This window comes from Myripristis murdjan, chromosome 22, assembly GCF_902150065.1.
Source record: "Myripristis murdjan chromosome 22, fMyrMur1.1, whole genome shotgun sequence".
NCBI lineage: Eukaryota > Metazoa > Chordata > Actinopteri > Holocentriformes > Holocentridae > Myripristis > Myripristis murdjan.
The window spans coordinates 17,784,813-17,798,963 of NC_044001.1; the positions used below are offsets into that span (position 1 = coordinate 17,784,813).

At 41.0% G+C, this 14,151-nt stretch overlaps 3 protein-coding genes across 3 annotated transcripts in view; 1 reads left to right on the forward strand and 2 right to left on the reverse strand.

Moving 5' to 3' along the window:
• Nucleotides 1–14,151, reverse strand: part of LOC115354312 (inositol-tetrakisphosphate 1-kinase-like) — a 578,973-nt gene that overhangs the window by 450,675 nt on the left and 114,147 nt on the right. The gene's annotated exons all lie outside the window — the stretch shown is intronic.
• vcpkmt (valosin containing protein lysine (K) methyltransferase) lies at nucleotides 3,482–5,705 on the reverse strand. The gene is made up of 5 exons (XM_030044669.1): nucleotides 5,400–5,705; nucleotides 4,856–4,969; nucleotides 4,652–4,724; nucleotides 3,952–4,071; nucleotides 3,482–3,812 (listed from the first exon to the last, which is right to left on the reverse strand). Exons 1-5 carry the CDS (start codon nucleotides 5,660–5,662, stop codon nucleotides 3,708–3,710), a joined length of 675 nt encoding a protein of 224 aa, XP_029900529.1. The 5' UTR covers nucleotides 5,663–5,705; the 3' UTR covers nucleotides 3,482–3,707.
• msh4 (mutS homolog 4) lies at nucleotides 6,606–13,704 on the forward strand. The gene is made up of 20 exons (XM_030044907.1): nucleotides 6,606–6,783; nucleotides 7,115–7,282; nucleotides 7,359–7,522; nucleotides 7,634–7,744; nucleotides 7,862–7,977; nucleotides 8,096–8,269; nucleotides 8,388–8,560; nucleotides 8,656–8,723; nucleotides 9,158–9,232; nucleotides 9,440–9,504; nucleotides 9,631–9,800; nucleotides 9,898–10,034; nucleotides 10,636–10,739; nucleotides 10,986–11,110; nucleotides 11,860–12,060; nucleotides 12,154–12,272; nucleotides 12,372–12,500; nucleotides 12,726–12,900; nucleotides 12,983–13,071; nucleotides 13,453–13,704. Exons 1-20 carry the CDS (start codon nucleotides 6,606–6,608, stop codon nucleotides 13,681–13,683), a joined length of 2,772 nt encoding a protein of 923 aa, XP_029900767.1. The 3' UTR covers nucleotides 13,684–13,704.

Consider the following 14,151-nt stretch of genomic DNA (forward strand, 5'->3'; position numbering starts at 1 on the left):
TGGCACTGAACCACCTCTGCTGTCAATTCCATTGGACAGAGCCCCGCAAATAATTAACAGTTATGCCTCATTATTTGAAAATGGAAACAGAGAATGGAGTAACAACACTGTAATCACATTGGAGTAGAGATCTGATGTGTTTTCTGTCTGTTTTTTGTTTTTGTTTTTTTCATATGAGCATGTTTTAGCAGTCTCCTTTGTCATGTGAAGGAGAGAGGCATGGTCTGGGGTGTGTGCATGGTGTGTGTGTGTGTGTGTGTGTGTGAGGGGAGGGGAGTGGCACCTTTGCAAGATCAGACGAGTCACACTTTTTACGCTTGCCTCTTCTATTTTTAATCAGCCCAGATTGATGTCTATTCTTGAGCCACTCCCTAATAGTTAGCGAGAAAATGAGTCTTCCTTTCTGGAACAGTGTCTCTTGGCTCCTGGCAGCGTGATGATGATGATGGTGGTGATGACACAAAGGCTCCTCTGTGTCACTTGGCTGTGATGCAGCAGAGTGAAGCACACACCACACAGTGCTCTGGAGTCACACTCTCCTCCACCCATCTGGTTTCGGTGGGCTGTGCTGCTTCCTCATCTTATGTCATATCGGAAGAACCTGGGAGAGGCATGTGGGTTATGGAATTTATGCAGATGTCTTTTACGGGGCTTGAGTGATGTCTAAACCTTCAGAGTATAATTTGGCAGTGAACTTAATGTACACACCTCAAGAATGGCAGTCAAACTCAGTGCACACATTAGACACAACAATCACCATTATCATCACTAATAAACAGATAGTATCCAGCATTACTACTAAAAATTAACTATTTTTAACTGTTTATATGCCAATCTCAACTGTGTTGTTGCTCTTATTGCAGGGTTCCCCCACAGGTGAGAGTTATTTCTACTAATAGCACCATCTGTTGGTAGAAATTGCCCCCATTCTGTCTTGGTGCATGCAGCATGAACTCCATATGTTCCGTAATGAATGTTTATGCCTACTGGAATTTAACAAGACATAAATGTAATGTGTATATGATAGCAGACTGCAGAGTCTGTACTTCAGTGTGGGCCGTCCTCATTTAGTGTGACACTCTCCGTATTCCCCTGTAGTGTTAGCCTAATTAGCCAACCATAAGAGGACTAAAACCACACAATTTCAATTATTTTTAGTTAACATTTATGGAGGAGAGAGCACCACAGAGACTCGAAATTAGGATTATAAATGATTTGAATGGAGCTATGGCTGAGGTGGGTGATGAAATGTTGATACAGTGCCCCCCCCCCCCCCCCCCCCCCACCCCCCCCCCCCCCCCCCCCCCCCCCCCCCTCCGCCCCTCTACCCCCTGTGGACCTCTTCCCACCACACTGAGGGACTGGGACTCAATACCAGCTGAGTCAAATTAATTAGACTGACCATATCCTGGTCAGGGCCAAAGGAGAATAGTACAGGGAGCTCCACTACTCTGCAGTCCAGTTGCACAAGGCACAAATGAGAGGGCAGAGGAGGGCCACTGGGAGTAATTATTTCAAATGATCTGCTGCAGTTATTTATAGTATTTGCAACAAACGACAATTAATCTCACTGAGGGATTGTTACACCCTGCCTTTTCATCTTGTGATACGCTATATTGTCGACCAAGGCCTAGAGGGATTTGGGGAAAATTGCTAAGCTATAACACATCCCTGTCTCTCTCTCTCTCACACACACACACATACACACACATACACTGCACAAATGTTATGCAATCCCTGTGATCAGTTCTACTGAATCTATTTGTCAGGGCAGGACAAAACACAAAATTGAAACCTGCTCTGATGTTGTAGTGGTTTATTAACCACACAGTACATGAACTCAATTATAATAGCTATATTTACACTGCTCTCAGTTTTAACAAGACATTTAGCCTCATATTCTGTCCTAAAATCTTGTTTCTCCTCAAACAAGGTAACAAATCTGCCAGTGGGTTGAAATAATCCCACTTGTTTCCAATGCAGTTTCATCAGTGTCAGGATTTTTTTTTTTTTTTGTCTTTGAAATGACACTTCATTCAAGAAAATTCTGGATACAAGTTCATTAGTGTTGGCAACAAGTGGGATTATCTCATCCCAAAAGTTTTTACCTTGCTTGAAGAACAAGATTTTAACACTGAACTTTAGATGAAATTTTTGTGGTATGCTGAAAATACAGTATACTTATTCTGTTTCTGTCTTTTGCCTAATAATACACTTGCTGGTAACCACAACATATGCCTAAATTCAGGAATACTCGTGAGTCTGAGGCACATTGCCATCACAGATGGTCCTGGTGCCTTATAAGCAGATTTCAGCCAAGTAGGCTATCTTAACCCTCTCCTCAACCCTTATGCGCTATCAGACTAGCCTTGAAGGGAAATTGTCTCATCATGGTGACATCAGTCAAATTCCCATTGTATGCTTCCATACAGCGATGTGAGTATTTCATTGTAGGGGTGGGGTTAACACTGTAGTCAAAATCAATCTCAGCATGGACATTTTCGTTTGGTCTGAGTGGTGGAGGCCGCCCTGCCCGTTGCATTACAGCTTTACTATGTAAACAGAGTGCAGCATGAAAGGCTGTGAGGGGCCCCTGCATGCCTGTGGGAGTATGGGGCGTGCTTCATGGTTTATGCTTGAAAAGGGCCATAATCTTCCAGCTAATCTGGGGCTTGGAGTGGAATTCCCCTCGCACGGAGGGCAAAACCATTCAGGAGACCTGGCTTATGCAGTGTGGGCTTCAGCATTAAAAACTATTAACAAAAAATATATATATTATACATGGATTTTTGGTCACACTGTTTATCCTCCCCTTTTCGTGCAATAATGTTCAGTCTTCATAGCTAATGTAAATGTTACATTTAGTTCTGTTATAATTAGCTTGGCCTTCGCATGGGGGCTTTTTACAGTATCACTGCATGGATAACTTTTACAGTTGGGTCTTGAATGAAATATTACTGCGTTAGTTCTTTCTTCCTCGATTTTGAACAACTGTTGCCCTCTAGTGTTCAAAAGGGAAATGTATAAAGATCTTCCCATGTCAGTCAAAAAGTGTATCTGTAAAGTATCTGTAAAAATGACAATTCCTGTTGTGATTTATGCCAGACAATGGGTGTTAATTCTGGAGGCAGGTCTCTGGAGATGACATGCCTTGAACAATTCCCTTCTACCACATAACTATGCAACACTGTAATTTAATAAACCATTGTATTTTAATCATGTGTATGTATTGCTCCTGCAGATCATTAGGATGTAAAGTGCTGGACTTTCACATTCTGTAATACTGAACAAACTACTGCTCTTGACACTTGTACGACTGATCTTAAAGCTAAGCCATCCCCACAAGTACATGAACATTACTCATAATCAGTTTCAATAAAAAAAATGATAAAACTGGAGAGTCTCCCATGTAAAGTACACTACCTTCATTACCATACCTATGCCCAGACCAGTGCAACAAATTAACCAATTTTCACAATCATTTATTGAAAAAAAATATTTATTCACACAAAGGATCAGTGTAATTACAGTGTCTGGTTGTGTTTTTGAGAATATTTTTCTCTGTAAACAAAGAAGTACACAGACAGAATATTAAAAACAGGCCACCACAGGCGTTTAAAGCCACTATTTCACAATCTTATTTTCATGTGGTGCTGCGGTGAAACATACACTCATGAGTGCACTGACACAAATGTAAACAAACGAACTCAGACTTTACGTCGAACGTGGAGGACGTGGATGTCTGGACTCCTGAACTCTGGATCTTGCTTTTCTAGAGGAACCTCCTCGCAACTGAAGTATTGTTGCAGCAACTGAAATGATGACACACACACAGCCACATTGAGTCACTGAGGCCAAGAAGACTGGCACTGGCAAATGCACAATATCTAAATCTCTTTTTGTTTATTTACTGGTAAATACAAATGGAAGACAAGACAGTTAAGTTCCCACCTCAAAAAACTGCCTTTCCACTTTGGGGTTGACACCTTCGGTGCGTTTCTCATAGCAGCAGATAATGCAGGTCTCAGGTCCAGCAAGCTGTTTTAAGCTTTCCACCAATGGCATAATAGACTGTGAGATGTGACAGTGGTGAAAATTTTAGGCGATCAATCAATAAGTCTATCAACAGAAAATGAATCAATTGTAATTTAATTATAGACTAATCTTTTTTGCCATTTTCAAGGGGAAAAAAATGCTACGTTGAGAACAGCTTCACTGAGATCACTAACATAGTATGATTTGCTTACTTTTCTCTGTTCCATATGATAAAAATAATTATTTATTTTTGGCTGCCAGTGACACCAAGTAAGCAATTTTAAGACATTATTTTGGGCTACAGTTACTTTTCATGGGCATTTGTCACTATTTTAACAGTTTATAGACTAAATGATGAATCTGTTAATCAAAACAGTTTCTATAGATTTGTCAACAATCAAATTAATCGGTAGTTGCAGCCCTAGTATGTGATTAGTGAGCAATCAGTAACTCAGTAAAGTCATAAAAACAGATAAAAGAAGAAGAAGAAATAAAGAAATGATTGGTGTGATCAAGCCAAGTTGTCCAGGCATCCTGGTTTGAGCTGTTTCAACATGATGCAGTACAATCTGTGCTCATATTGAAATGTGCAATCAATAGAAAATAAATACAGCACCTGTTCATAATAGATGCAGTCTGCCAGAAGGATGTAATGTGGAGGTGGTAGAAATTCAGACACGTCTTCACCCCTGTTAGAAAGAAAATTAACATCTAGCATTTGTTTTGTCTTATAGTGTACAGTGTGTTGAGTGTACAAATTGGTGATACCTCTATCAAAGTACACTAAAAAGGTAACATATAGTATATAAAAAGTACAAACCATTTCAGTACCTTGGCAGTTATGGATCCACTAGTAATAAGGGCCTGGTTTTCTTGGATATTCACTTTCAGGAGGGTCTGCAAATCCTCTAGGTCTGTTACTATAACGTGAGCTCTGTGGGATTTAATACACAACACTGACATTTAACATGTGGAAGCTTTTGATTAAAGGATGTAATGTGTTGCGGCTCTTACCTGATAGGGAAAATATGAGTAAATGTTATAGCGTGGGCAAAGAAAAGCTGTAATCTTCAAATTTTGATTATAACTGACTAAAATGGCTTTCCCGAGCTATATATTGCTCACTATATTTGGGTTAACATGTCTACATTATGAAACTCCAGTAACAACAATATCTGACGAATTGGTGATGACAGTTTAATCAAAAATAAACAGTGCAGGTTTATTGTCCACGTGTTTCGGCGCTGAACTTAAATTACAAGGAGTAAGTGAGTAAGCTGGCGAACCAGAGCTGGTACAAGACAAAAACACGTATCTTATACATACATGAGAGCAGAATAGCTCCACACTCAGCAGTATCTCACCCCAGTGTCGCTGCCATCAGACCCACAGCTCCGGTGCCAGCTCCCAGCTCCAACACTCCCCTGCCAGCCCAGGCGTTCACTCCCGCGGCGGGCTCGTAAAACTGTTTCGTCTCTAAATATTTGGCCAGCACGATGGCCGCGTCCCAGACCACACAACCGACGTCTCCCTTGTAGCACTGGTTCATTTTCAAGACACAGCCGTCATTTTTCTCTATTTCTCTAACAAAATAACTACTCTGTCCTGTGTCCGCGTCCGCCGCCATGTTGGCCGTTCCGTCCCAGCTGCTTCCCCCCTCCCTCCCTCCAGCTCAGTGGTTCCCCCACTCGCTTTAGTTCCGACTTCGTCACTCCTGGTAACTTAATGAATGAATGAATGAATGAATGAATGAATGAATGAATGAATGAAAGCACGTCAATTTTGCCACCAAACCAGCTGATTTTACAACTCATGGACGCAGCAGTGATTTCGGGTCATATAAAAGAACACAATAAGGTCAATCCTCCCGTTTAATATTAATGATGTGCCCTTTTTTTATATAGATGATGACAAAATCTGCCATTAATGATACCAATATAATTTTTTTTATTGTGGCTCATCAGAGGTTTATAAAAGTCAACTCGTTGTTTAAACTTCTAGAAAGGATCATGCTGCCAGTTGCTGGCTACAAAAAGAGTTAATTGTACTTCATAAAAAATATTTTTGCAATCTTTCACTTAATAAACTTAAAATTAAAATGGATTGCATCGAAAATATCACGCAGTCTACATACAATATCAGTGAGAAAAAGATCAAAACGGAGCAAATGTCACTGAATTATCCAAATAGATGACAATAATTTAAAATAATAATAATAATAACACAGTGACTGAACTGGAGAAATATTTGTAATGTTGAATGTAAGGGCTAAAAACATTTGGTTCTATTTTGTCACATGTAAAGGGAATCACTGTTTAAAATCTGTCTTTTTTAATTTTTGAAATATGTAAATTTTATTCCTGTGTCACTTGTGGTGCCACTGTCGCGAGGAGGGCCGCGCGACTTCTAAACATGATGCTGATGTTTTTGTTGGCGGTTAGCTAGCTAGCCTCTCAGTTTTTTGACTCTCCTTCTTGGCCACTTTTTATCCTTGTTTGCCAGCATGTGTTAACTCTAGGTACATATGTGTTTGCTCAGTTTCATTTGTGTTGTGTTAGTAAGAGTGTGAGATGCTTCGTAGCAGCACGGAGGAGGTGACGACGGGAGGCCACAGCTCGGACTCCGGACAAAGCTCAGCCCTGTCGCCTTTGGAGAGAGGCGGGCTAAACCAGACCAGCTCCTGCTGTCCCGGATCAACATCCTCATCCTCTCACAGCTTGGATGAGACCACCACCAGCTCTAACCATGGTTCATTGAAGTTTATTGCTGTTTCTAATAGTTTACTGTCTGTGAGTGAAACAAATTAAAGACAGTAAAGGATTTGTCTACAAATTAACTGACCCTGAAGACCTGTGCCTTATAGCCATGGGCTTGCTTTCTTACAGTGATTTTTTTTTTTTTAAGTTTATACTGTATAAATTCAGTATAAATACTGAATTTGTTTTGATAGTAGGAAGACAAGGAGACAGGACAGCTGTTAAAGCTTTCAATTAAGTGAAGTTTTTACACATCTGGCGAAGACGTAACCTGTCTTTCTCTGGGCACTGATATAGACCTCCTCCTCCTTGTGTTGTTGTAGGTCAGTTCAATCAAAGCAGCAGGCTGACAAATTCATCAGTCCGTCCATTGACCTCTGGCAGCTCATCCTTCCACAGCCTTGATGGCACCCCGAGACACAGAAGGACCCCGGGTTCAGCTCGGTCCACAGGCTCACACCCTGCACGCACCCCGCTGACTGAACACACTGGTAACTAAACTAAACAAAAGTGTTTGTCACATTAACTTAATCAGAGGTCCTCATTCTGATTTCTGTATTCCTGCAGCAACAAGTTGCTCTTCTGCCACCTCATCCTGTGGTGCCTCTGTGATTGTGGCGGTGGTGGAAGGGCGTGGTTTGGCCAGGGGAGAGATTGGCATGGCCAGTCTTGACTTGAAATGTCCAGAGCTTGTGCTCTCTCAGTTTGCAGACACAGGGACTTATGCCAAGGTACCACATACATGCTCAAAGCTCAGTTGCCTAATAGCAATCATTATGCTCTCAGAGGAGATTACATAGATGGCCAGATTCTGTTTTCAAGCATCTTATACCCTTTGCAAGGTCATCACCAAGCTTCACGTCTTGGTGCCGTTGGAAATATTGATGCCAGACACAGCCAGTGAGAAGGGCAAAGGGACAAAGCTGTTCAACCTCATCACAGAGAACTTCCAGGTACCAACACCAAATGGCTGTAACCCGAAAACAGAGACAATCCATTCGAAAATGTGGTTTTAGTACTTTCGGTGTGATGTGGTATTTTTTTAAAACACATTTTTACTTTTGTGTCAGGGAGTAACTTTCACCTCAATCCAAAGGAAGTATTTCAATGAGAGTAAAGGGCTGGATTACATTCAGCAGCTGTGTGCTCCAGAATTCAGCACTGTTCTCATGGAAGTACAAGCTAAGTATGCCATCGAGTATAATAATTACACATGAATACCTCATAGTTTTCATTTTCATTTCGTTAGCTTTCTTTTCAGTCAAACACATATGTGATCAAATGAAATGTGATGATTTGTTCAGGTATTATTGCCTGGCAGCTGCAGCTGCTGTACTGAAATACTTAGAGTTCATCCAGAACTCTGTGTATGCTCCCAAGTCTCTCAAAGTGAGCTTCAAAGGAAGTGAACAGACCGCCATGATTGACTCAGTATCTGTCACTAACTTGGAGTTAGTGGTCAATAACAGAGACCACAGGTGAGGAAAGCGAGTCAAGGTGAGAAAAGCCTTTGGAAGCATTATCTTTACATGAAGTGCTTGTATAAGTATAGTTGTATTGTTTATTTGTCTGTCTGTGCTTGTTGCATGTATACAGGAGTGAGCACACTCTTTTTGGAATACTTAACCACACAAAAACAGCCGGTGGTGCTCGAAGGTTGCGCTCCAATATTTTAGAGCCCCTGCTTGATGTGGATACCATCAACATTCGCCTGGACACCATACACGAGCTGCTACAGGATGAGGAGCTGTTCTTTGGCTTGAAGAACGGTGAGGAGCAAGCACTAATTGCAATTCACAACACTGAATGTTTTGCTTATTAATGACTGACAGTCTGACAGAGTATTTGTTCCTTTTCTCTCCAGCCATAAGTCATTTCCTTGATATAGACCAACTGCTCTCTGTTCTTGTCCAAATCCCAAAGCTGGAAACAGTACGTACAGCACATGAATTACTATAGATTTTATATTGTCATGCTGAATGATGTTGAATCGATACTTTGTCTTTATTTATTCATACTTTTATTTATGCAAATGCTAATTTTATAATTGTCTTTGGATGAGTGATTCAGCTGTTTTGCATTGCCCAGTGTTTAAAAAACAAAACAAAACACACAATATTGTAAAATCCAGTAACAACAATTACACAATTGTGATAATTACAGAATTACAATACAAATCCAGTCAGCACCCAGTATTGTAAATCGTATCTTATTGAAAGGTCCCTGCCTAATCCTGTCCCTAATAAATATGTTAAATATGATGAAGTGTTTTCAATCACATAATTTTGAGGAAACACTCTTTCTGCATTTCACTTGACTTCTTTGTGTCTCTTTTCCAGTCAAATAATTGAACTATTTATGCACAGGTTCAAGTTGCTGAAGCAAAGATTACACATGTCATTCAGTTGAAGCACACACTGGATCTGGTGCCACCATTAAGGGTATGTGTGTGTTTGTATGCAATACATAAATTTAGTTTTAGGTTGTGTAGGTGTGTGTAGGTATGTGTAGGTTTGCAGGTTCTTGCTCTACAAAACAGTATAATCAATATAACATAATAAAAATACTTGCTTACAGATTAAAGTTCATGCCTACGGTTGTGGCAAATTCTTATTTAAAAACATGAAAACATTATACGTTATGAACAGATGGTGTTGAAGAACTGCAGCACTGCTCTGCTTAAGGCGTACAGCACTTCACTGGAAGACAACAGGTACGTACCGCACTGTACCTATCTCAGATGAAACGTTGTTCTTTGTGGATTTAAATTGACTCTGTGTGTACTGTCAACCATACTATCTAGACTCCATCTTCTGTGTGTGTTTGCACTCATCTTCAGGTTTGACATGATCCTGGAGCAGATCAAGACGGTCATAAATGATGACACCACCTACTTGAAGGGCAGCCTCAACATGCGCACTCAGAAGTGCTATGCCGTGCGCCCCAACATCAACGAGTTCCTTGACATCGCCCGCAGAGCTTACACTGAGATTGTGGATGACATTGCAGGTGTTAATGCTGGACGTTCAGTAAATACCTTTGGTTAACAGTGTTTGCATCGAGGTTACATACCACAAGTCTTATTGAACCCTGTTGTGCTGCACAGGGCTTGTTGACCAGATGGTGGAGAAGTATGGCTTGCCGATGCGTACCAGCTTCAGTACAACCCGAGGTTTCTTTGTTCAGATGAGGCTAGAAGGAGCAGTCTTACCTGATGGCAAACTTCCTGCTGAGTTCATCAAGGTATGGTCTAATTAACAGATGGAGGGATCAAAGCTAAGAACCAGTTGACTAGTTTTTGCTTGTTTACTATAATTCAACTATAATTTACTATTCTATAATTTCAACTTTATACCAACTTTACACTTGCAGTATATTTGCTATTATATCTTCATATGTGAGAGATGTGATGAAGGTCAGTGCCATTCTTGACTGCACTGGTCACTCCATTAAAGGGGTGCCTTATGGGAAACACTAACACAATGAAATAAATGTTGCTCATCCCCACTAAAAATATATTCTCTAATTTGCACATAAAATGATGTAGCCTCTTTATTTTTGCTGATGAACAATTTTTATTCTGATATATTGATACATTCACCTATTGAATCCCTGTTTGGCCTTGTCAAACAGTGTTCGTCTGCATGGTTAATGTTGCATTCACTTGATATGTTAGGCATGTTGTTTCGGTTTAATGTTGTTTAATGTGTTTTATTGGGTTTATTAGTTACTTTGTTTTATTTGTTTTTATTGCATGTTTGCTTTAATGTCTTAAAAACCAAATTGCCATTATTTGACCATAGAGTTCAAAATGAATGCATGAACAAAACATCTGCCACCTCAGGTAACTAAGCACAAGAACAACTACAGCTTCACCACTGCAGACCTGATGAAAATGAATGACCGCTGTGACGAAGCCCTGAGGGAGATATTCCACATGTCCTACGTGTGAGGATTTCAGGATGATATGATTCACACAAACCTGCATAATAATATGTAACTGCACTATGTATAATGCAATAGATTAATGAACAAAAATGGCTTTGTATACATGTTCTATCTAAGCAAATCATCCTTTCATTAACAGCTGAAAGATGGAGTCATTTAAATTTTTGTCCACTAGGGGGCTCTATTTGTTAAAAATGATTGTGGTCCAGTGCTTTGTCCCTGCAGCCTCTAACCTGTCTCCTACAGGGTGATATGTGACCTGCTTAGGACGGTTCATGAGCACATCCACTGCCTCTATAAGCTCTCTGACGCTGTGTCCATGCTGGACATGCTGCTGTCACTCGCCCATGTGTGCACCATCTCAGACTATGGTAAGTATAATATGCTGTGTCTGTTTCCATTCTCAGGTCTGTCCAGCTGTCAAATTAACCTTGAAGTAGTGTGACCTGGTGTCTGATGGAGTGCTCTGTGCGTATGAGTTAGCAACTGCCCAGTCATTTGCCACACAACAGCCAGAAATGTCTCTACTAGGTTGGCAGGTCTGCTGGCTTCAGTTGTTTTTTTGTAGATCGTGGGCAGCAGCAGCCCTGTCAGCCACGTGGGTGGTGAGCACTCTGGCCTTCAGCTGTTTGAAAGCATCTCTCCATACACACGTACTGACTGCCTGCCCCCTTCTATCTCAGTGAGCTTGTACTCAGATTACCCTTGTTGCATAAGTGTGCACTGTATTTATCCAGATAAATCTCCCTAACAGAGTAAGTAGCAGGCTGTATCCACTACAAACACCTCTCTCAGATCACTAAGATTTTTTGCAACAAGGGTGTCGCTATGGTTATAATACAAAGAGCAAATAACCATACAACAATTTATGTATATAGATGAACTATATGCAATATTTGAAAGCAAGAAGTTGCCATTTACTGCCTTATTATGTAGGCACATGTGCTTTCAGTACATGTGCCAAATTACCAGATATTACCACACTGTATTTACCTTACCCTTTGTTGTCTTTTGTTTTTGGAGTATTCCATTGAATTGCATGACATAGATTTATTATATAAACAAAACACAACACTCAACAGGGTGTTTGTTTATGCTCCTTTTCTGCTGTGTCTGCCAGTGCGTCCAGAGTTCACAGACACGTTGGCGATCAAGCAGGGCCGTCACCCCATTCTGGAGCGCATCGCTGGCCAGCAGCCTGTATCAAACAACAGCTATATCTCCGAGTGCAGCAACTTTGTCATCATCACTGGACCCAATATGAGTGGCAAATCCACCCACCTCAAACAAGTGGCGTTGTGTCAGATCATGGCTCAGATAGGTCAGCAAAGGAGTTTCAGCCTTACATGGATATGAAATGCCACCCTGCATAGTGCCGTGCATTGATGCAACTTAGACTCTACTCCTATTGCAGGCTCTTTTGTCCCAGCTGAGTATGCATCTTTTCGTGTGGCTGATCAGATTTTCACCAGAATTGGTGTGGATGATGATTTTGAAACAAATTCATCCACCTTTATGGTGGAAATGAAAGAGGTATGCTCTGTTTCATACTTGGGCTGCTTAGTACCAGTGTTTTCATGTGTGAGAATGACTCACTAAAATACTATTAATTAAATATTTGCATTTTGTAAGGTTTCCTACATAATTCACAACGTGAGTGACAGGTCCCTCGTCATTATAGACGAGTTGGGGCGTGGGACTAGTGCTGAGGAAGGCATCGGCATCTGTCACTCAGTGTGCGAGTTCCTCCTTAGCCTCAGGGTAGAGTATACACTGCAACAGTCACTGCAATCGTGCCACTCCCTTCTCTAAAAATAAAAAAAACTTGATCAGTGAGGCTCATATGGTACATATTAATCATCTAACCTTTGATTGTAATATCTGGTACACCTCTAAAGTCAACAATGAAAATGATAAATATTGAAATCCAAACAGTATTTGTGCTGTGCTGTATTCATCTTTAAAGTATTTCCCTGCCCTTCTTAGGCGTTCACTTTGTTTGCCACACACTTCCTTGAGCTCTGCCAGCTAGAGACTCTTTATCCCAATGCTGTGAATCAGCACATGGAGGTTCAGCACACACGCAGCGTTGACACTGGCACTGAGAATGTGGTCTATACCTATGTGCTGAGTCGAGGATGCTCTGAAGAAAGACACTATGGTACAAAATCACTGAAATCTAATCATCACCCTATTTAAATCAGCCATGTCATTGGTTCAGGATGTTATTTTTGCCCCTGTAGGTTTGAGAGCAGCAGAATTAACTGCTTTGCCTGCAAGCATAATCCAAGAAGCAAAGACCATTGCCTCTGAAGTCAGCCAGCAGCGCTTGGTATGCTGTGCCTAAGTTGCCCAGTCATTGTGTGGAGAATATTTTGCTTCCTTATATTTCTCAGCTTTGTTGCTTCGGCCTTGTTCTGTTTTTACCTTATATGTGCATTTTGGCTAATGCTGGTATTGAGGACTCAATTAGTGAAACAGCAGAAATAGATTAAATTCCCACTTTGCCAAAATTAGAAGAAACCAATATTACAGTAATGACTACAAGATCCACAGGCACAGTGCCTTGGCCCTTGATGAAAGCTGACACTAATAGTCCTGTGTTGCTTGAATGATCTTATCCGATATGTAAGAAGTGCTGGATGAAGAAATAAAACCAGTGCTGTTTTTTTCCCCTCATTGTGTTTGTATTTATTTTCCTCCTCCGTTCCAGGCCAAACATCACAGCGATGCGGAAACTCAAAGGCAGAGAGCTGCGTACCACCTGGCCACCCGCCTCCTACAGACTGCCAGGAACTCCACACTAGACGCTGACAGCCTGCGCATCTTTCTGAAGGGCCTGAGGAAGCACTATGAGGCAGAGCTGCAGGCCACAGGACAGCCAGTGTCCATGGAGACAGAGGAGGGATATCTGACTCAGACCTATAGTGGGGAGGGGCAATGAAATGGCCATGAAAATGACCAGAATCTGAAGATTATTATTACCTTTTATGGATGTGTTTTTTAGATAGACTAATTTGACATTAAATCCCTTCTTTTGGAAGAGCAGTGGTTATAGCAATTCTTATTACATGTCTAACCCTTTACAAAAATGTATAAATTCTGCAATACCTTGTAGTATAATGTAAAAAAAAATATATAAGCCTTTTATACAGGCGATGCCGTGGGAGATATTTATTTGAGAAAAGTAAAGTGTGTTGTGGTCTCTATAAACTCATTATGAGTATTACAGACGCAGAGCAAATCCTCACAGGAATGTCAGTGATTTTTCCTGCGTGTGCTGATGTGTCTCATGGGTTACAGACGGTATTAGTTATGGACCTGGGCAAAGTGCAAAGATCTTCCTCTCTTTGCTTTGTCACCGCACGATTTATGAGTATAGGATGCTTCGAAAAGGCGGGGTTTGCCTTTT